The sequence below is a fragment of the Mustela putorius genome, unplaced genomic scaffold, assembly GCF_011764305.1.
Source record: "Mustela putorius furo isolate JIRA1106 unplaced genomic scaffold, ASM1176430v1.1 tig00003898_pilon_pilon_pilon, whole genome shotgun sequence".
In the NCBI taxonomy this organism is placed as follows: Eukaryota; Metazoa; Chordata; class Mammalia; order Carnivora; family Mustelidae; genus Mustela; species Mustela putorius.
In genome coordinates this window covers 20,378,647-20,399,130 of record NW_025422047.1, presented here as the reverse complement: position 1 = coordinate 20,399,130, position 20,484 = coordinate 20,378,647, and the positions used below count along the sequence as shown (strand labels likewise).

The window sequence follows — 20,484 nt, the reverse complement described above, 5'->3', positions numbered from 1 at the left end:
TCCAAAGACAGGCGGGCTGTTTCCTGAATTCCCACAGTGACTGCCTCTATGACAAAAACTCTAACTGCCTGGCCCAGGTTTTTCTGGATGTTTCTTCTTGTTAATCTTTTTCCCAGACCAAACTCTTCCCAATGAACAATGGGTTTTGTTTACCCTTAGCCTGTCTTTGCCTCCTTCTCCCAGATACTCTATAAAACGTGGTGCCATGAAGACGCTCCTGGCTTTGACCGGCTACACGAGCTTCCATACATGGAGCCGGGGCCCAAGAGTGCGTTTCTGAAACCCGCAAACTGCCAGCTTATTGTTAGCCTGTGAAAAATGTTCCAAAGGAAAACCCCTGTCTCTGGCCTCATGCTGAACTCTTGGCTGTGCTAGAAAGAAAAAGGAGTGGCTACTTTTCCTATACGAAGAGAGGGATTTGGAAAATGGCACAGTGCAAGAAGGCTGAGCATACGCTGTTGCTGTTGGCTGACACACCAACTTTATTGCCTCTGGCATTTAAGTAAGTCTTTACAAAGCTATATCCCACCCATCCCTGGAACAAGGGAAATGAGAAGGCGTGGAACATCAGAGCCAGGAATCTTAGCAGAGGCCAAACAGGAAAAAGTAGGTCTTTTATGAAGAGTGGAAGGAGAGGGTCATAGATAGGCTGCGGTTACTTCCAAAACCACTTTGGATGGAGCCAGAAATCACACTGGTTTTAACAATGTGTTCAAACAAAGTCCACTGGGGTCGAGCCCTGTGGGGGGAGACTTGAAGATAGACTCTAGGCAAAGGTTCGTGATGTTGTACTCTTGATAAGACAAACAATGAAAAAGATAATTGATATGTCAGCAACAGAACACTGGCAGCAACTTTCCAGCTCTGATGGGGAAAGAACTGGTATTTGGCTAAGCTGCGGAAGGGCCAAGAACCCGGCCTCCATGAGAGCGGAAGGGCCCAGGATTTAGACACTGCCCACACGTCTTTGAGCCCAATAAACTGTTCAAACCCAGTATCAAAAGCACCTTGAGCTCAGTGGGAGTTAGTATAAGAAAATCACAAGCAATGCACTTACTGGGGAGAACATGAAGTTGAGTCCCCTTTCCAAAGATGATTTTTGCAACATTCACACTGTGATTGGGGTGCCAACAAAAACTCCTGGTGACTCTTTTCAGGAAAGTTACACATTCCTTAATGGATACTTCATCTTTCTGGGACTTAAGAGATCTCCACACTATCTTCTACTATAATAAACAGGCCTCATTATCTCTTCAGCCATCTTTCTCTGTGTCTCCTGGTTATTTTGCTTGAATTTTATGCTGCTTATTGCAAATGTGTAGAGAGGAAATTGGATGACCTCATTTAACACAGAGGGCAAATTATGAAAGCAACAATTCAGCAAACTCTGTTTCCATATCAAACACAATTCTATCATGGAAGTCAAAAATTGGCAGATCAACCACCATTGGGTGAGAAATTCACTCTTCAGAGCCCAAAGAGAGATGGGAGCAGGTAGAGGCCCCATCAGCCACACGTCTCAAACAGAGCTGCGTTACAGAGGCCTTACCTGACCCTTGGCTCTATTAGAGTGGCCATATCACCAGACCCCAAAAATGCCTCATTCTAGGACAAGCATGCGGTTTGCTGCACTCACGACAGCCCTGAGCCTGCCGGGGCAGTGGAGATCATTCATTTTGGCCCAGAGGGATCTTAGCCTTTTGGGAAATGTTCTCCTTTCACAGTCCACAGATATAGTCTCTCACCACTAAGAGATGGACACCTGATGCCATCACCATCAGCCCTGATGGGCTCCTTTTCTGACTCACAAAGAACCAAGACCTACTGTCTCCTCCTCATTGTCTAACTGACCCTTAGATGCTGTTTATTACGTCATTTAAAAAGGATTCATGTGGGTTGGTCATGTTTACTGGATTTAAGCAAACCTATGGAGTGATCTAGCTTGTTCCTGGTCCTTTGGCATTTCCCACAGCTAAACCATTCGGAAACAGGCTATCCTACTTTAAAGCTCCTTGGGCTGGTCATTTCATAGTTTTGATTGTAACTTGTTGTAGGGCTTAATAATGCATTCAGCCAACTTGACAACACATGCCTCTTAAAATTCACTTTTTCACGGACATTTGGATGGGCGGGCCGCATTGTTCCCAAAATGGCACCATGGGGGAACTGACACTGCAGGTGCACCCCCAGGAAGGCCAGTCTCCTGAATTCCTTTTCTCTCTCCTCCCATGTGGGGCATGTTTAAAAGTTTTTACTCCCTATGGAGGAACTGATCGTTAAACAAAAGCCTTGTCATCACACCTGCCATTTTATTTCACTCTGAATTCCCTCTCAGGTGTTTATAAAGCCATCTGGGATCGTCAATTCATCTCTGAATGGTTTTTATCCCCCATTACATTTGAATAGTAAAGCTATGTTTTTAGCAAAATCTGACATGTATGGGACTAGATGTGGACATTTGTCAAAAGGGGAAAATGTGTGGGTTTCGGACTGGATCTATTAGAATAAATACATATGCAGGCATGAAAGACAAAGAAGGTAGCTTATACATATTAGTGACATTTAAAATGAGATAGATTCTCATTTTCAATAGAACAGAAGACAAGTTTGGTGGGCAAAATCACAGTAAACACACAAATCATTGCTGAATGTAGTTTAAGAGAGACTGTGGCTGTAAATAACTCATGGCCCCAAGATCTCTTCAGAAGAAAGAGAGCTAAGCTACCACATTAAAGGCAATTTGGGGTGGTCTTGTTTTGCATTTATTTATCATTATTACTCTATTTCCAACAATCATGAATGTTTCATGTGTTTGCAAAAGTCGTTTTTCAAATGGTACATTTGTCTACATGTTAAATTAAATCTCCACTAACTTCCCAGGATTTATTTGTTTGGTCAAATATAAATAGAACATGGCCACTTACTGGGCTTCACCACCAGCTGGGTTCCCGTTCCAAAGAAGATTCTGGCATTATTATTGCCACAGCATTTCCTGCCTTTACTGAAACCCCTAGTAAAACTCCACCCAACATGGCACGTTGGTGAGGGGGCAGTTGGACTCCCTATGCTTTCTTTTTTTTCCTGTGTCTCTGGAAATTGGTCTCTGAGGATTGGAAGAAAAAAAAAATGGTTCTGCCACATAAAACAATACATTCTTATTTTAAAAGACCAAACTTAAGAGATTTTTCAGAACTTTTTGCATTTCTAGGCTTAAATCTGCCAAAGCTGAATCAAGCAATTTGTTAATTCTTGCTCTCACATGTGTGAGGTCAGCCTTAGACACACAGGTCTGAAGGTATGATGCAGTCTTACTCCATAGTGAAGGTTCCCAGCAACAGAGGCATCTGAAATCACATCCAGACTCCCCCCAAACTTCACGGTCCTGTGACCTACTCACTGGCCAAGTTGTTTCAAAGCTTTCTTACTATGCAATAGTGTCTATGTGGTAGCCAAAGAAAATGTTTCACCAGCGAAGAGTGATAAAAGGCAAATAGTCCTATTGTTTCCCAAAGAAGTTCCACCATGGACCCATGATGCTTTAGACAGACAAGGGCAGGGAGTTATGACACACCATCTCCTACCCTTTAAGAAAGCCTGGTCCTGAAATAAATGGAAGAAGTGAACCTTTTTTGTTATAAGGAAAGGCACACCCTAGAGGCAAGGATAAGAGCACATGGGAGCCCCTTCATCACAACGCTGAGCCTTGGCTGGATGGAAATATACGTCAGGTATTAAAGAAAGGAGAGAAAGTGAGCCTCTAAGACAGCCGTCAACCGAACCAGGACTTGGTTAAAAGTAGAGCTTGAGTGACAGAACTGTGAGCTTGGAGAGAGAAGGAGACTTGATCTCATCTCCAACAGAACTGTGACTTGCTGATTCTTCAGATTTGAAGAGAAAGGATTCAAAACTGATGCTTTGACCTCTCAGCCTGGAAGCAGTGGGGGTCCAGAACAAAGCCAAAGGGCTCATTCTAGAGAAGATGAAAGGTGTGGGAAATATGGGGGAGGTCTGACAAGGGCTCCTGTTTGAAAACTGAACTAACCTACCCTAAGCCGCCTCCTTGGGTCAGTTCTGCCTGACTTCTCAGCAACTTCCCCAAATGTAGCTGTGGAGTCTCCTTTGGTAGAAAAAGAAGAAAGAAGATGTGGCCGGTAGAAGAGCTGACACACAATTAAACACATAGGCTAGTAGAGGCTGTATCTACCCAGGGACAGGTATGACTAGAGCTGACATATGGCCTGGAAATGGGGTTCGCAGAACATAGAGCCTGCAGCATCCACATGGGACAAACACTGGCACCGAAGTTTTCCCTCCTGGGATTTTTTTTCACATTCGTACCATTTCCTTCTCTCTGCCGTATCATGGTAGGAAAGGGGTGACTGTGGGGTTACTGGGTCAGCCCTCAGCCCTCCTTTTCATGAGAGTGACTGTTACTTCCAGCTTGCCCTGGACACAGAACCCCACTACTCACGTACTTGGCTCTACGGAAAGCACAGTTCCGGTCCCAAAGATGAGCTTGTTTGTAGCACCCCCATAGTTCACACAGCCTTTCAGAGCCTTGCAAGAACCCGCAGGAAGGGGCAGGGCACGATGGGGTGAGGATGAGCTTAGTCTCTCAGGCTCAGCACACCTCCGTCCCACCCCGGCCGAGGCCAACTTGCCAGCCATCCCTTTGGCCTCTGTATTCCGTTGACCTGCACTGATACTGCCTTTTAAGTTGGATCCTTGTAGGACTTGCACTAAGGCCCAGAGCCCGAGGTGTCACCAGCAAGTGACTGGAAGCTTGTAGGCATCTGCTTGCAACACAAGACCCCAGCCAGAGGCCAGGACTGGGGATGGCTGCAGGCACACTACTTTTCACTGGCTTATCTTTGCCTGTGAGCTATTCTCTTTTCTTGGATTTGCTCTTCCAGTGGAATAAGGCTGTTTCTATCCTCAGGAAAGCATTCTAATGGTTTCAGAGGGAATCAGATACTCCCTAACAACCCAGTTCTGCTCTCTTGGAGGGCTAGTTAAATATTATTCATTCTGGAAACAACTAGACCAAACAAGAGAGTTGGTGGCTGACATTGCCTCTCACTGGGAGTGAAAACCCCACTTGGGTTGAGTGCATTGTCTCCACCAAGCCGGATTGTTCTTAAGAATACAATTTGCATGCTATGTTTCCTGTATTATTCAACTCGTGTCTCCTCTCCCTTACAGGCGCATCTCTGAGACTTACCTGGTTTTATAATTAGCTTGGTCCCAGAGCCCCAGATCAACTGATAGTTGCTATCCACACAGACACAAAAACCTTAACAAAAACCTTCACTGTCCTTCCGGGGAGCCTATTAGAGATAAATCCCAGATAAAAAGTCCAGAGCAAAGCACATAAAACAATGTAGGAATATTGACTACTGAAGATTATTTGCTCATTTAATTATATTTGATTCCCTTGGCCATTACAGATTCCACATACAGATGGTGAAATTGAATGACTAAACATCCAAAGTCAATCTAATTCTCTCTGCATATAAGAGGAGCATAATTCATAAAGTTTTCAGATTGGCGAAGTTGAACTTACTTCACCTTCCCTGATATTTTAAATAAAGATGCTAAAGACAGAAATAGATCATTTGTTTGGAGTCATAATGCATCTGATTCTCTAGTGTCTTATTTTCACTGCTGATAAGATTCTGGTCAGAACCGTGGTATTCGTATATAGATTAAACTGATTTCGTTTATAGAGTGAGACACGGAGTCCCGACACCAGGGGCCCAGGGAGGCAGAGGCGTGGACGGCCCTACCCTGTCCAGTGGTCTGCAGTAATGTGAGAATATGTACCAATGCAAGTCAGCTGTTGACAGAAACCACCTTTTCTAAATCGCTGCTGAGTTTCCAGCACTTACTTGGAATCACTTGCAATCTGGTTCCGGCCCCAAAAAAGAGTCTGTCGCTGTTGGTAACACTGTGATACCGAGGTCTACAAAAACCCCCCTGGGGCCCAGTAAGCACCGAATAACTAGCACCAAATAACGACCAACTGCAAACATTTGGAGATACATTAAAGACACCAACACGGTGAAACTGTCCTCCATTTTCGTTCTGGTTAAATTTCATCCCCTGCGCATTCCTATGGCCTGTGCTAACTGTTTTCAATTCACAAAATAATTCACCCTGAGAAAAGAGGGAATCTCAAGCTCTCATCACAGTTCTGATTTTTTTTTTTTTTTTTTTGGTTTGGCTTAAATTATTTAACTTGTCTGCGCTTTGGCTTTTGTGTCCGTGAAATACGTCTGATGACGTGTGACCCTGTTTATCTTATTAGAGAGCCTTGGGAAGATAGAATGGCGGGAGGGAGTGCAGAGGGTTACACCAGAGAAACGCGTTTTGAATAATCTGGGGGAAATGAGCTTGTCGAAGCCAAGATACTACTAACACGAACCGGAGGGAATATGGCAGCTGAAGTTTATTGTCAAAATCACTAACAAAAAGCTTTCTTAGTAAAAACTGAAGGAGAATCTATCTGACTCATGTGTTTTTCCACGAGAAAGTTAGCAAACACGACCACTTAATCTGCCAGAAGACAGAGACATGGAAAAGGTCAACTGAATTCTGAGGCCTCACAGCCAGCCCGGGTGGGGATAAGAAAGAAATGCCAGCCCCTCTCCCCAAGGCAGTGAATGAGCATCGATTAGCTTCCCTGACTTGCTAATTTCCCTTTGCTGTCTGGGAGCAGCATTAAATGAAACCGGTCAAAGTTATTTTTAAAGCTAAATTTGACCGTCTTAATGGTCAATGGCAGTGTAGCTAGATCTAGAAACCATATGCTCAGTAACTCCCTGAGAAATGGGGGCACAGACCAGAATTCCTTGAAAGGATTCACAGACATCCAGTGAACAGAGATGAGAAAAAGACACTTACGTGGTGAGACAATCACTTGAGTGCCGGACCCAAAATACAGCACATTCCCCTGGCCTGTCCACAGTGGTTGACTCTACTACAAAAAGCCTGCCAGCTCTTCAGAGACACGTGTCCCGGATCCCCAGGAGGAAGCTACAGGTTCCAGACAGGAGAGGATTCAGACTCATGTATCATGAAAACCATGGTGTTCCTTACTCCATGGAGACCTTCCTCCACAGGCGCTTCCTCATCCAAGGCCCCCTGGCCCCGGCCTTCCCGTAGACAGTGGTAGCCCCAGGTGGCAGCCTCCATCTCCGTGGGGACTCTGCTGGGACCTGGCCTCAGGGAGGATTCCCTCGGGTGCCTCAGCAACTTGAGGATCACTGAAAGAGCTAAGAAGCTCCTCAGGAATACCGCTGCCAGGCCCAAGAGGCAGGTGGCAGCATGTGGCGGGGTTGAGGCTAGGGTGGGCATGGCAGCCAGGAATCCAAGAAGAGAGAAAGGAGTTTGTGGTGGAAGGAACAGACCTGGAGTGACAGGGCCTGAAGAGACAAGTAAGAAGGAGTAGGTACACACCAACAGCTGATGTCAAAATCTGTCATGCTCTGCTTTGCTGGAACACACGAGTTCTAAGGGAAAGACATGTTCCTGGCTCTGTCGGTTGCCCTGACCTATTTAGGGCTGTTCTTACCTCCTGTAACCATCTCTCACGTACAGCTGAGAAGGCCCCCACTACAGACGAAGCTCATCTCCCCTTTTTATTCCCATATCACAGAGCAATCTGACCAAATGTTCTACACAAGGGGGCAGGAATAGCAGCCACAAAAAGATACTCAGAGTCTGCTTCTCTCTTTCTAATTAGGCTGTCAATCTGTTTAGCTAATAAGTCGAATGAAGTGTCTTAATCTCTTCCGAGGAAAGGAGTCATATAAATGCAAAATAGCAGCAGCAATAAGTCAAATGGCGTGCTGGGTATCTCTTTGTGTGAATAGAAGGAAAACTTTCTGTGTGGCGAGGAGACAGACTCGGGAAAAAACACAACGGCATTTGTTTTTATTAGGCTGAGTCTATACAGCACAAAGTAAAACAGATCTGGCAATTATTTAGGTCATGTGACAGTCAATTCAGGCAATTCTGAGCACAGAGAAGGTGTCTCAAGGAAGTGCCTAAATATCTGGACCAGCTACGGACGTTAATCAAATTAACTGGACAGTTGTGCTGTGTAGACACAAACTAATAAATGTACCTTGAAATGGTTCTTCTGAAAGGGTTACATTTTATCAATTGAACCTTAAAACCGGTCCCGTATTTATACCCCGCCTTCTTCATTTTGGCACCGCAATTGACATTTCCCATTTTTTCTTACAAAACATGCCTTACAGTTAGAGCCAGGAAAGTAAGGGTGACCTTCTCCGTGGAGAGTCTTATCAGGTTAACACACAGAAGCTCATTTGGAAATTCATTAGGTGTCTGGGAGGTGAGAGCTGGTCATTCTAGATTAAGGGCTTTCTCTCAGGTGGTAAAGGACTTACGGGGAATAACGGTGAGTCTTGTTCCAGTCCCAAAGACGAGTCTGTTTGTCCCAGAAATTGGCACAGTGTTTCTGCCCAGTACAAAAACTCTGTACTCTGCTAAATTTCCTTCCTCTTATTCCTCTATAAAGCTGACTTCCATAAAGCTATACACATTGCAACTCCTACTTGATGACAGCCTTCTAAAAACCATCCTAATGGAAAATGCGGTCTTCCATGTTTCTTGACCAAAAAAAAAAAAAATCAAATCCAAGTCCCAACAGTTTCTCTTCTGTCCTCCCCCATCCCCCCCTCCCACAAAGAGCTTGCCCTTTCCATGCTTGAAAGACAGTTTTCTCTCTGAACAACAGTTCTTAGAGAATTCTAGTGGCCACATAGGTGGTTTCTACTCTAGTAAACTCTTAAGAAAAATCACTTTTCGTTCTTTATTTTTTTTAGAATTTTTTTTTTAAAGACTTTATTTGTTAGAGAGAGAGAGATAGCAAGCACAGGCAGACAGAGTGGCAGGCAGAGGCAGAGGGAGAAGCAGGCTCCCTGCCGAGCAAGGAGCCTGATGTGGGACTCGATCCCAGGACGCTGGGATCATGACCAGAGCTGAAGGCAGCCACTTTTTTTTTTTTTTTTTTAAGATTTTATTTATTTATTTGACAGACGGAGATCACAAGCAGGCAGAGAAGCAGGCAGAGAGAGGGGAGGAAGCAGGCTCCCTGCTGAGCAGAGAGCCTGATGTGGGACTCTATCGCAGGACCCTGGGATCATGACCTGAGCTGAAGGCAGCCACTTAACCAACTGAGCCACCAAGGCCTCCCTCACTTTTTGTTCTTGTGACCCTCTCACATTGGATGTTTTTATTTCTCCAAGGTCAGCCAGACTTATATTCTCTCAGTTTGAGTCTAGAATTTCCAGACCCAGCTCACTTCCAGTCTTGCCCCTCTTTCTGCCTCTAGATGAAACCGAATGGATTAAGGAAGACTGTATTAGCCGGGTGTTACACACACCCTACTAAGTAGTACAGAAGGAGAATAGAAGCAAACAGTAAAAGTCCTTGGTTAGAAGCTGAGAAGGGGGAGGAGAGTTTCCAAAACACACGAATGTAGTGGGCCTGATGTGGGACTCGATCCAGGGAGTGCCTCAGTTGGAAACATTCAGACCCACCTGGTTTTACTTGTAGAGTTGTCCCCTGCCCAAAGATGAGTTTTCCTGTGGTGCCAGAGCCACACTCTCGTGCTGGCCTTTACAAAAACTTTAAAGGATGCAATTTTCCCCCTTTCCTTCCCCTCAGTAACTTGATCTAGTAATAGTAACTGATATTTGTTGAAGACTTACTATGTTCCAGCCGCTAAGCAAAGCCCTTTGTAGGTGTTAACTCTTTAATTGCATAACCATTCAGCGAGTTAAGTAGTATTATTATCTCCATTTTACAGATGAGAAAAATGAGGCATAAAGGGATTAAATAGCCTGCCCCAGGTAGCACATCCAGTAAATGGCAGAATTCGGTTTGCCCAGGCAGTTCGATTCTAAAATTCATGTTCTTAAGCTCTACACTATTACTCATTTTCTCTATTTGGGGTTCTCCTTTGAAGTGTGTATATCAGTAACGTTGACAAAATATTTAGCTCACTGACCCTACTAAATGTACCTTGTGCCTGTTCTCCTGAAAGGCATACATTTCATAAACTGAACATTAAAGCCGATTCAGTATTTATACCCAGTCTCTTCATTTTGGCACTGCAATTGACATTTCCCTTTTTTCTTTTCTTTTCTTTTTTTTTTTTTTTTGAAACACAGGTCTTACATTTAGAGCTGCAAAGGTAAGGTGACCTTCTCCCTGGAGAGTCTTATCAGGTTAACACACAGAAACTCATTTAGAAATTCATTAACACCTATATCAAAGATGCCTTTCCCGAAGCCTCTTGGCTCCACAAACTCCTCTTCTTCTCCCTGAGCTTCGCCAAGCCTAGAACTGTCCTGGGAGCTAGCCCCAGCCAAAGCCACAGCAAACACCACTGGGGACACAACCTGGTCCCGTGAAGCACAATTCCAAACAGGGTAGGTGGTCTCTAAGATGTTCCTGAAGATTCCTGGAGAGAACTTCTTGGGGGAGGCCAGAATTAGGATGAAACCAACTCCCCTCCTGTTACTTCAGCAAATCCACTATAAGCTTATAAGCCAAAAGGACTGAGAGAGGCAGTAATTCTACAGCAAGTCTGAGTCATTCTGGATTGCCCACGGTGGGGAGGTGCTCTCCAGGATGGCCATGAGGATGGCCCTGAGTCCTGGGAGTTCCCAGCAGCACTTGACTTATCTTTGGCAGGTGGGACACAGTACTTACAATGGCCCATGTGACGATGGCACTGTGTGGACAGAGAAAGCTGGGCATATAGTGCATGTTCCCATCCTCTCCAACTTCTAGTGCTCCCTAGTGGCACTATTTTGGGAATGGGCCCTCCTGTTTGCTCCAGGAGGAATCAATCAAATACTCCAACTGCCTTCCTACCATACCGTTCTGGGTCCCTCTATCTAGTTATTTTGATTGAAGGGTAAGCAAGGGCTCAGCTCGGGTGGGCAAGAGAAGAACACTACCTGCGAGAGCACATTTTAAACATTAGGGCCCAAATAGGGAGACAGTTTCTGAGATATTTCAAACTGCACAGACAGGTTTGAGAGAGTTAATTTTGAAGACTCACTTGGATTTACTGCCAGACTTGTTCCCAATCCCCAAATCAGCTTACGGTTGTTGCCAATATTACACAGCCATAGGAAGCTTTATAGAAACCGACCAGGCCAATGTCTATCAGGAAATCCCCTTCAATCCACAAATCCAGGCAGCGTGCTCCTCCAGCTGGGACCCTGGCCAAAGAGGCAGCGGAGGAGACTGTTTATTATTGTGGTCAATTCATAGCATGGCCGGATGGAAAGGCTCCTCTCAGATTAAATAGTTTGTCTCTCCACCTTCAGCCCGAGCTGCCCCCTGACCAGCAAGGAGGGATGCAATCCCGGTAAACCCACTGGAGAAGGTTTCTCCCACTCCAGTGCTGACCCATCCCTGCATTCAACACAGTCAGAACTTTCTGACCTAAGGGTTAAGACAGAAAAGACAAGGAATCTGTTATTCTCCAGCCCGTTTGTTCCTATGCCAGGTGACCACACACGTGCCCATGCTCACATGTGCCTACGGCATATGTATACACTGTATCATCTCAGAATTACTCAGAATTAACATAAAAAATAAAACTGGGTGGAGAAAACAGCCCCCAAATGAAGCTCAGAGCTACAGTTTCTTTTAGAAATTAGAGCATTCATTATGGATTCAGCAGAGATACTCACGGGGTTTGACCATTAACCTTGTTCCCCCTCCAAATGTGAGCGTGCTGCCTGCATTATTATTCACACAGTGATCTTCAGCTCAGCGAAAACCTCCTAGAAACTGTACTAAGTTTTCCCTAAAGATCTTCTGGAAGGAACGATACCAGGAGCACAGAGAATATTAAGTAATTGTCACAGTAATAACCTGGCACAGAATCCTAGCACCAGCTTGGATTTCAGGACTGTTTCCACATTGGATAAATGAAGGATATTCTTTCTAAATAGTCTAAAGAGGGAGTTTTCCTGCCCAAGTCCCGAATGCTGATGGCCAGAACCCTAGCAGATCCTCTGGTGTTTTAGATAATAGTTCTCCAGAGGGGTCTGAGGATCATATTCATCATTTGGACAAAGTAGGAGCGGATCGTGTCCATGGCACCAAGCCCAAGCAGTCAGAGATACTGTCATCAGCGTGGGAGAGACTGAGGGCAGCCGCTAGAGCACCCCTGGCAGGAGGGGTGAGGATTCTGGTCCACCCCTCAAGGTGCTGGAATCAGACACCTCTGACGGAGGTCCAGCTTGTGGAACATCAAAGGAGATTCCCACCTTTTCTCATTCCAAAGAGCTCAAGACAGTTGCAGGCACTGGCCAGCCCTGAATTCTGACTCCAACTCCAGACCTTATCGCTCCCTGCTTAGAGGGTCACTGGAAAAAGGACACTTTCCTTCTTTGTCTTGGGGTAAACTTTTTCTCTTCTTTCTGTCCCTTTCCCCAGGTAACACACCTTCTGCACTAGCATGAAATCTCTCTCTTATTGGTAGCTTCTCTTATTCTGTCTAGGTGGTCCTTTGGGATCTCTCTTAATTTGAAGGTAACCTGAAGGAAAATCTGAGAAGGAAGCTCCATGGGCACCACTGCTGAGGGGACAGCATGGTTGCCTCCCTTTTCCTCCCCTCTGGCTGCCTGGAGGACCAGGGGCTTAACAAGCAACAATCAGGAACTGGCCATTGTGATGGGAAAGCAAGTAACACGCAGGTAATATGGCAGTCCATAAATTTCCTACTTGGATTTAGTCAATCTTATTCCTCCTCCTGAGAAGCTCTTCCTGTGGACGCATCCCTCCCCCCCACACCCATTACAAAAGGATCCCCTTTCTTCCTACTTTGCTATTTGCCTGCTGGATCTCTTACCCAAGCCTCTTTAATTTTTAAAAAGGGTTATAATTTCTCAAGCTCTTCCTATGAAATTAAGTCTGGTGTCACCTCTGTTGGGTGTCCTGGCAAAGACATTGTGAAACTCAATTTGTTTCATGTGTGCAAGTCTGTTTATAGTGGTGGGTCCATGATGACTGATTTATGGACACAAAGTATAGGTGTGGGCTTGTGTAAACATTCAGGGGAAGTAGGTGTCCCATTCGCCTAGAGCAGAGCATTTGTGGAAGGGAGCAGCTGAGAATAAATTTAGAGAATGGAAATGGCCCAGGTTTTAGAGAGTCCTAAGTGACAGGCTAAGAATTGGACATAAGAGTTTCTCAAAATATGAATACCCACATGAAATGTTGAGTTGGACAAGGCGAAAGGCCAAAAGAAAGGTAAGAAAAGTGAAAGTGGGATGAGAATACAGTTTTTAAAAGAAGGGAATAAGAAACAAAGAATTCCTACTATATTTAGATGGTCTCTCAATCTCTTTAGCTAATAAATATTTTTCCAATGATTAATACAATTCTGAGGAAAACGGTGATAAGTCCATCAGAGTGAGCCTTGGAACTCTCCCTTACCCGCCCCTGTCTGGGGTAGAGAGACACAGAATTTCCACCTTGGTTAGCAATAATGACTATTTCCCTCATTTTACCTTTTCTTGACCCTCTAACACCAACACCTTATTTAAAAATAAAGTCTTGTCTGTATACTCACTTGGTAAGACCTTCAGGCTAGTGCCTTTGCCAAAGATATACTGGTTGCCTCCTATGTTAGTCACAGTGTTATGTGGCTCTACATAAACCCATATAAGGTTACCATTTCTTGGAATAGCTTTGCTGTCAATAAGTAGGACATCGTATGCTCTTCTCCACTGGAAGGTCCTGTCCTCATGTTTTTCTAAAAGGGATTTACTTGAGATAATATCTCCATTTAAAGAGAAAATCTTCACTGCTTTGATGAGGTCTGAGTTTGCAAAACTTCCTCAATTTCATGTTATGTTTATCTTAAGTGTATTTATTTATTAAGAGGCTGTTCTAACAAACATGTCAGGATTTAAACATCTAAATGAGTGTTGATCCCTTTGAAGTAGTCCCTTTAGGACTCTCCATGAGAATCAGTTTATAAGCCACATGTACCCAGCGATGACACGATTTTATATTCATACCTCATTTTGGCACCAAAATAGTGCCAGTAACGGGTCTGAGTCCCTCCTTTCTTTAGAAATCATAGCTCTGAGAGGCTTTTGATTATTCACAGAAATGAAATCCACTTTCAAAAGATAAAGCCATCATGGATGCTACAAAAAGAATATACCCTTAAAAAAAAAAAAGAAAATAAAAAATAAAAAATAAAAAGGTTGTGCTTTGACCTTTTAGGGCAGATTCAAAAGCGGAAGGGAGCCACCAGCCACTTTCAGCTGAGTGGATTGCCTGGTCCACACATTTAAATATATCAACTCTCTTTGTTAACAAATCAGCCCCATCACTTCAGTGTCACACCTCCCTCCGGCACAGAGGGTTGTTGAGGAGAAATACTATGAAATGCAAAGTGGCAGGCCTTGTGGCAAGTAACTCTAACAGGAAAGAGAAAAATAACAACAAAAAACAAAACCACACACCACTGAACTCTGCAAGCGTGGGGACAGCCCGTACCTCTTCGATACTGCTTTCTATAATCCATCTTTATTATTCCTTCCCTGACAGCTGCATGACTGGCTTGAACACAGAGAGCCCTGTGGAGCTGGGGAGATTTCTAAGGTCCTGGGGTTCTCAGCTCCTCCCACACGGTCAACTCAGCTAGGCTTTGTCCTCGGGGGCGGGGCGAACAGGGGCTATTCCTTTCTCCAGAGGAGGTTTTCCTCTGCTCTTCTCCCACAGGAGGAAAGCCACGAGAAGTTGTAACCGTGCTTCCCAGCCCTCACCCGAGTCCTCAGTCTACTTGCCAGATTTTTCAGTTCTACCCCCAGGGGACATGGGCATCAACTCAACTGGGTCCCCAGCACTTATCTGTTAAGGACACGCTTCCCTGGCTCCACACTCCTGCTTGGGTCGCCTCCCTTTCCTTTGGCTTGTTTCTGTCTCTATCACAACGCTTTTCTTCCTCTTATCTCTGCCTCTTTCCTACAGCCTCAACGCGCTCTGTGGACCTTCGAGAAACACTGCCTGCAGTATTAGTACAATTTATCAAACTGCCCGTAGACCTGATAACCAAATCCAGCCTCTGGGGAAACGCGTCTTCATATCTGGCTCACACATCCGACATAGTTAACTGCACGCCAAATGAAGCAATTAAATTCAGCTGGGTTTCAACAGGTCCCATTGGATTCCCTTCCAGAAAGAACAATTAGTTAACCACTAGAACTCACCAGGTGTGACCAGAAGGGAGGTGCCGTTGCCGAAGTAGAGGTTATACCCGCTGCCGAGATCCACAGTGTGTTTTCCCTAAACAAAAAGCCCTTTGCAGTAACCACTCTGCTGTCTCCCTCATGTGGCTCTCCATTGACTCTAATGTCTGAAAACCAAACGCACACTAGTCACACTGACTGTGGCTCGTCCATAAGATGGCTGCGGAGAAGGTCACCCACTCACCACGGTGAGGAGGGCAATCACTCCCGAGAACTGCCCTCCTAGGGCCAAGAACCTTGTTTCATGTCACGATGTCCAGAGTTTTCCAGCAGAGGGAAGTGCCCGTCTAGATTGAGCACAGCAGGCAGCATGGACCAGGAGCAGCTCTGGGGGCTCATGGGTGAAGGGTGGGAAGACACCAGAGAAAGGGGTTGGTGAATATTGCTTCCTTCACTCTGGGTGGTATTCGAGTTGCACTCACTGATTTAGTTTCTGAGACCCGCACAGCCCAGCACTTACTTGGTTTAATGGAGAGCTGAGTGCCTTTTCCAAAGATGAGCCTTCCTTGGCCGCCTCCATAATTCACACAGTCATATGGAGCCTTACAATAACCAGTGGGAGGGGGGGGAGGGGACTGAGAGGCACCCTAGCCAAGGGAAGCCACTTTCCCCTTTGCTGGGAGCCTCAGCACTCCACAGCCTCAGCTCCCAGATCCTTGGCAGGGTTAGGACATTCCTCTAAAAGTAACAGCTGACTGTGCAGAGAGATCTGAGCTGGATCTTAAACTACCCGTTTTGCTCCCAGAACACTGGTATCCTGCTCATGCCTGAGACACATGGAACAATCACAAGCTCAGGCAGAGACATGCCAGCTAGCACAGGTGGCCAACACGGGGTGGGTGGGGGGGAGGAGTGATTATTTTAGGGACCAGGAGCACCATGCCACTCTCAGAGCCATAGTTCTAATAAAGAATATTAATGAAAACAACAACAAAACCAACAAAACCCAAAAGACACATTAAGAGAGCTGCTTGCACTCCTTCTGGACTGGAGGGGTTCTTACTGAGGAAAACCTGATTTCTGGGTTGTTAGGTCTTTTTATTTGTCTTATCACAGAATAGGGATGTTGCCTACTATCCTTAGCATTTCTTTGTATCCAGAGCCAAATGAAGCAATTAAATTCAGCTGGGTTTCAACAGGTCCCATTGGATTCCCTTCCAGAAAGAACAATGAAAACTTCTACTTCTTCATGCCTGTCCTGAGGATTGCCTAATTCCATCGACTGGCAGACTTCCCATCAGCTCAGGCCCAAAGAAACGAGGTGCCTGGACCCAGGCGGCAGTGTCAGTGTCTTAATCCCATTAAAACTGAACCACAGACAACCACCACTCTCCCCAGTGTTTGAGATCGCCCCGTTCTCCTCACTCACTTGGCTTTACTGTGAGTCTGGTCCCTGCTCCAAAGCGAAGGTCGTAATTATTGACACAGTCACACGCCCTTTAACAAAAACCTCCTGGGGCAGCCCTGCAACCAGGCTCCCAGCGTTGCAGGCACTATGGGGAGAGGTACCGACCAATACCACACAATAGGACAGTCCTATTCTCCTGAGAGGAACCCAGCCACGCTGTCAGGCTTCTCGCCTCTAAAAGTGGGCACGTCTCAGCTCACTGAGCACAGCTCATTGAGACCCCAAATTGGCACTCTGAGACATCTAATCAGCTTTCAAACAAGTTCCTGAGCTGCGTATAAACCCATGCCACAAACAAATCATGCCCAAACATACTGTTTGTCTTCAGGGACCACTAGGTATGAGGTACTGCCCGGTGGAACGCTCCAGAACTTCTATAATTTGCATCTTAATTACGGGTTCAAAATACTCAGGCTACTCATCTATATAATTTCACGTGAATTATCATGTAATCATCTCATAATTGGCAAATAATGACACGCAGCAGAGCTTGCGGGGAGAGGGTGGGCATTTGACTACGTGTTCGGAGGGTCACGGTTTTGCTTTTAGTGCACTGAGGGTCCAACCAAATGACTCTTCCCAGGAGTGGAATGTGTAGGATGTTCAGCAGGTTTCCTTAGAGTCTCTCCAAAGCAGTCATTAGCAGGTCATCTAACCCACTTCCTCTCATTTATAACGTATCACCCCTGAGAAGTTATCAGAACAAGCAGGACTCTCTATTCTCCATTTGAGAGTCCCTTTCATTCAGCTGCCTGGAGTGACAAAGTCCTGATGATGAATTAATTCCCAAACCCACTGTTCCAAAGGAAACACACCAAGTGTGAAGACCGAAGAAGCTCGGAGCAAGGAGAAGTCTGTTTTCACAGGTGGAAGGAAAAATTCAGTAATGGAAATAAAAAGAACACAGGTTCTGACTGAATGCAGGTATCCCCAGAGAGATCAGCTCTGCTGGAATGAAGGAAGGAAGGACTACGTCCTGCCAGGACAGCCCCTCTCCACTACCCCTTGTTTTAAAGCAACACACGGTTAGGCTACCTCAGGGCTCCCATCACCTACCCAGGGTGACCTGAAGCCTCGTTCAGGTCCCAAAGATGAATTTCCCAGCACCGTCAGTGGTCACACTGCGAAATGCTCCATAACAAAAGCCTGCTGCTGGAGTTTCCATCTGGTCTCCACCCTCCCTGGCTTACACAGAGCTCTCTCCAGGACCTCCTCCCAGATGCGCAGCCAGGTGGGCCCTCAGGGACCCATTCCACTTTCCAGACACCGCAGTTGTGGTGGCTAGGAGGGCTGCAGAGCTCTGGTCAGACACCTGCTTGGCTAACCCTACCTGCCCGTGACCCTCTTTGGCCTCAACTGATCGTGGGGTGCTGGCAAGTTGATTCAAGCCAAAAAGTTGTCAAGTTAAACTCTGCAGACTCTAGGAATTAAACGCTTCGTCCTTTTCCTCTCTGGGTTTTATGTTAATGGATCCCTCTTGTCAGACTTGATGAGTGATGGGGCTCAGAAATCAAATGATGAATCACTGTTCTAATATAAGGTCGTGAAGTCAGGCAGAGAAGAGGGCATGACGGCAGAAAAAGAGAAGCAATCAAACCTCCGCATGCACAGCCATTTCCACAATGCCTATGGAAATCATTCGCACGGCAAAGGTGCTGCTAAGAAAGCAGCCCGAGGATGTTCTGCCCCTGTCCTAAGTGGTACCCTTTGTCTGCTGAAGCCCAGAATTTCCAATGGCCTCTTAATCAAACACAATCACAAAAACACCCAGGAGTCCTCTGAAGCATAGGCTGTATCATCAGGGGATGATCACAGGCTGTAGCATCCCCTCACCTACACAGCTCCCCCCCTCTTTGTGTGTGATGGTGCCACTGAAGGCCGTGGTACCAGAGACTCATCAGCAGTGGTTGGAAATGTCCCTGTGGGGACTCTATTTAGATCCCCATATCCCAGGAAGAGGAACTTACAGGGCTGGATGACGAGTTGGGTGCCTTTCCCAAAGGTGAGTCTGTTAGCACTCCCTCCTATATTGGCACCCCGAGTCAACCCTTTACAGAAACCTCTCGGCCAGAGACCCATGCCCTGAAGCTCTCAGAACCTTCGCAGCAGCTCTGAAGCCCACGAACACCGAGGAGAGCTCGTAGGCCTGGCTGGTGCTGTTGGTCATTTCTTCCCCTCCCTCGTTGCTCTCATAAAAGCTCAAAAGACACACGTCCATGGGAAAGGGCCCAAGGACGAGGACTGTGAGTGCCATCACCCAGCTACCGACTGTGTCATGAGAATGGTCGTGGCCGCAGATCTTTCCTGTCATGTAGGAGAGGATGGCTACGCTGGAGACCCTTACTTACAGACATTTAAAGGGACACGGAAAGACGTCGTGGTTTGTCTATCTGGAATCTAAAACAGGACAACTCAAAGGTCAGGCTAGAACGCATAATAGGAAAAGACATAAATACCTCACATCCCCTTAGACTTACTGGGCCTGACTGTTAAATGAGTCCCGGTCCCAAAAGTCAGCTTGTCCCTGCTGCCAGTCTTCGCACTGTTGTCAGCAGCTTTACAGAAACAGGGCAGACACCTGTCATGAGTGTCGCCTTGCCAGCCCATCTGCCTGGCTTTCCCCTGACATGACCCAGAAATGCCCTCCAAGCTCTCACACCGCCCTCAGTCGCAGGCTTGGGAGAAGTCACTAAGCTGGAGACTACACACTAAGGTTTCCATTTTGGAGTCTAGACACAAAACAGCAGGCAGCGTGGTCCATGGAGACACCAACATTTAAAAAAGATTTTTTTTTTTTTTTAATTCTACTTTAAAGCTCTGGGTCACACCAGTTAACTGGTGTGATTGACTTTCTCAGAGGCCACACTTGGTGATTCTTAAGCGAATCACACTCGAGAGGTGCTTACGGTGCACCTGAAATCTTGCTTTGTCTTTCTTTAGAATCGAATATTTCTAAGCCAGATATGGGACGAAACTCTTGTTGGGTTGGGGTGGGGGGCAGAATGTGTTTAATACTCACAAGGCTTGACTGTCAAAATGGTTCCTGAGCCAAAGATGGCCTGTTTCCCACAGCATGAACCTCTTCTACAAAAACCACATGGGCGTGGGTGCACGTGGGGTGGGGTAGGGGCCAGTGGCTTGGCCCTGGAAACAGAGGACTGTTCCATTTTGCTTTTAGGAACTGCTGGTGTTTGGCCAAGAAGACAAGGACGTCGGAATAACTGCAGAAACTTTTAAATGTGGAAAGGTCGATTGTGTATGGAATTCGGCTTCTCTGCTCCTCGGCCTAGATAAATGTTGCAATTCTTCACTGAAAGGAACACTCTGAAGGGCTAGTGTATCTTTTCTTCCAGGGCCTTTCTAGCCCTCTAGCCAGAATTTTCTTTCATCTCATTAATCCTAATCATACTACCCTGTTCCAAACCATTCTACTCTGCTGTGATGTCCTCTAATTTCAAAACCCATAGAAACTACCAGCCACTAACAATTTCTGGAAGCGCTGCTTGGAAACAAACTCATCAGAGCTGGCTTCCACACCCAGTTCTCAACTACTGGGGCTCTGAGTTGGTTTAGGGCCATTCTGACTGTCCCCTGCTGGGTACAGCATTCTTACACTGAGTTGCTCTCAGTGGAGCAGCAAAGGGGGACATTTCCCCCAGTGTGTTATGTTTTGACCCAGGACGATTCCCTGAACGCTTCTGGCTACTATGGCATCTGTGGCTGGGAGCCGATTGACCATTTCCAGGTCCCCAGATC

General features: G+C 46.0%; 1 gene segment (V, D, J or C); it reads right to left on the bottom strand.

Moving 5' to 3' along the window:
* The window catches only part of LOC123388327, a 57,152-nt gene extending 38,330 nt beyond the window's left edge, over positions 1 to 18,822 (bottom strand). The window contains 1 exon segment of the C gene segment in view: positions 18,696 to 18,822. Within this exon segment, the coding sequence occupies positions 18,696 to 18,807 (112 nt within the window).
* Between the last annotated feature and the right edge of the window lie 1,662 nt (positions 18,823 to 20,484).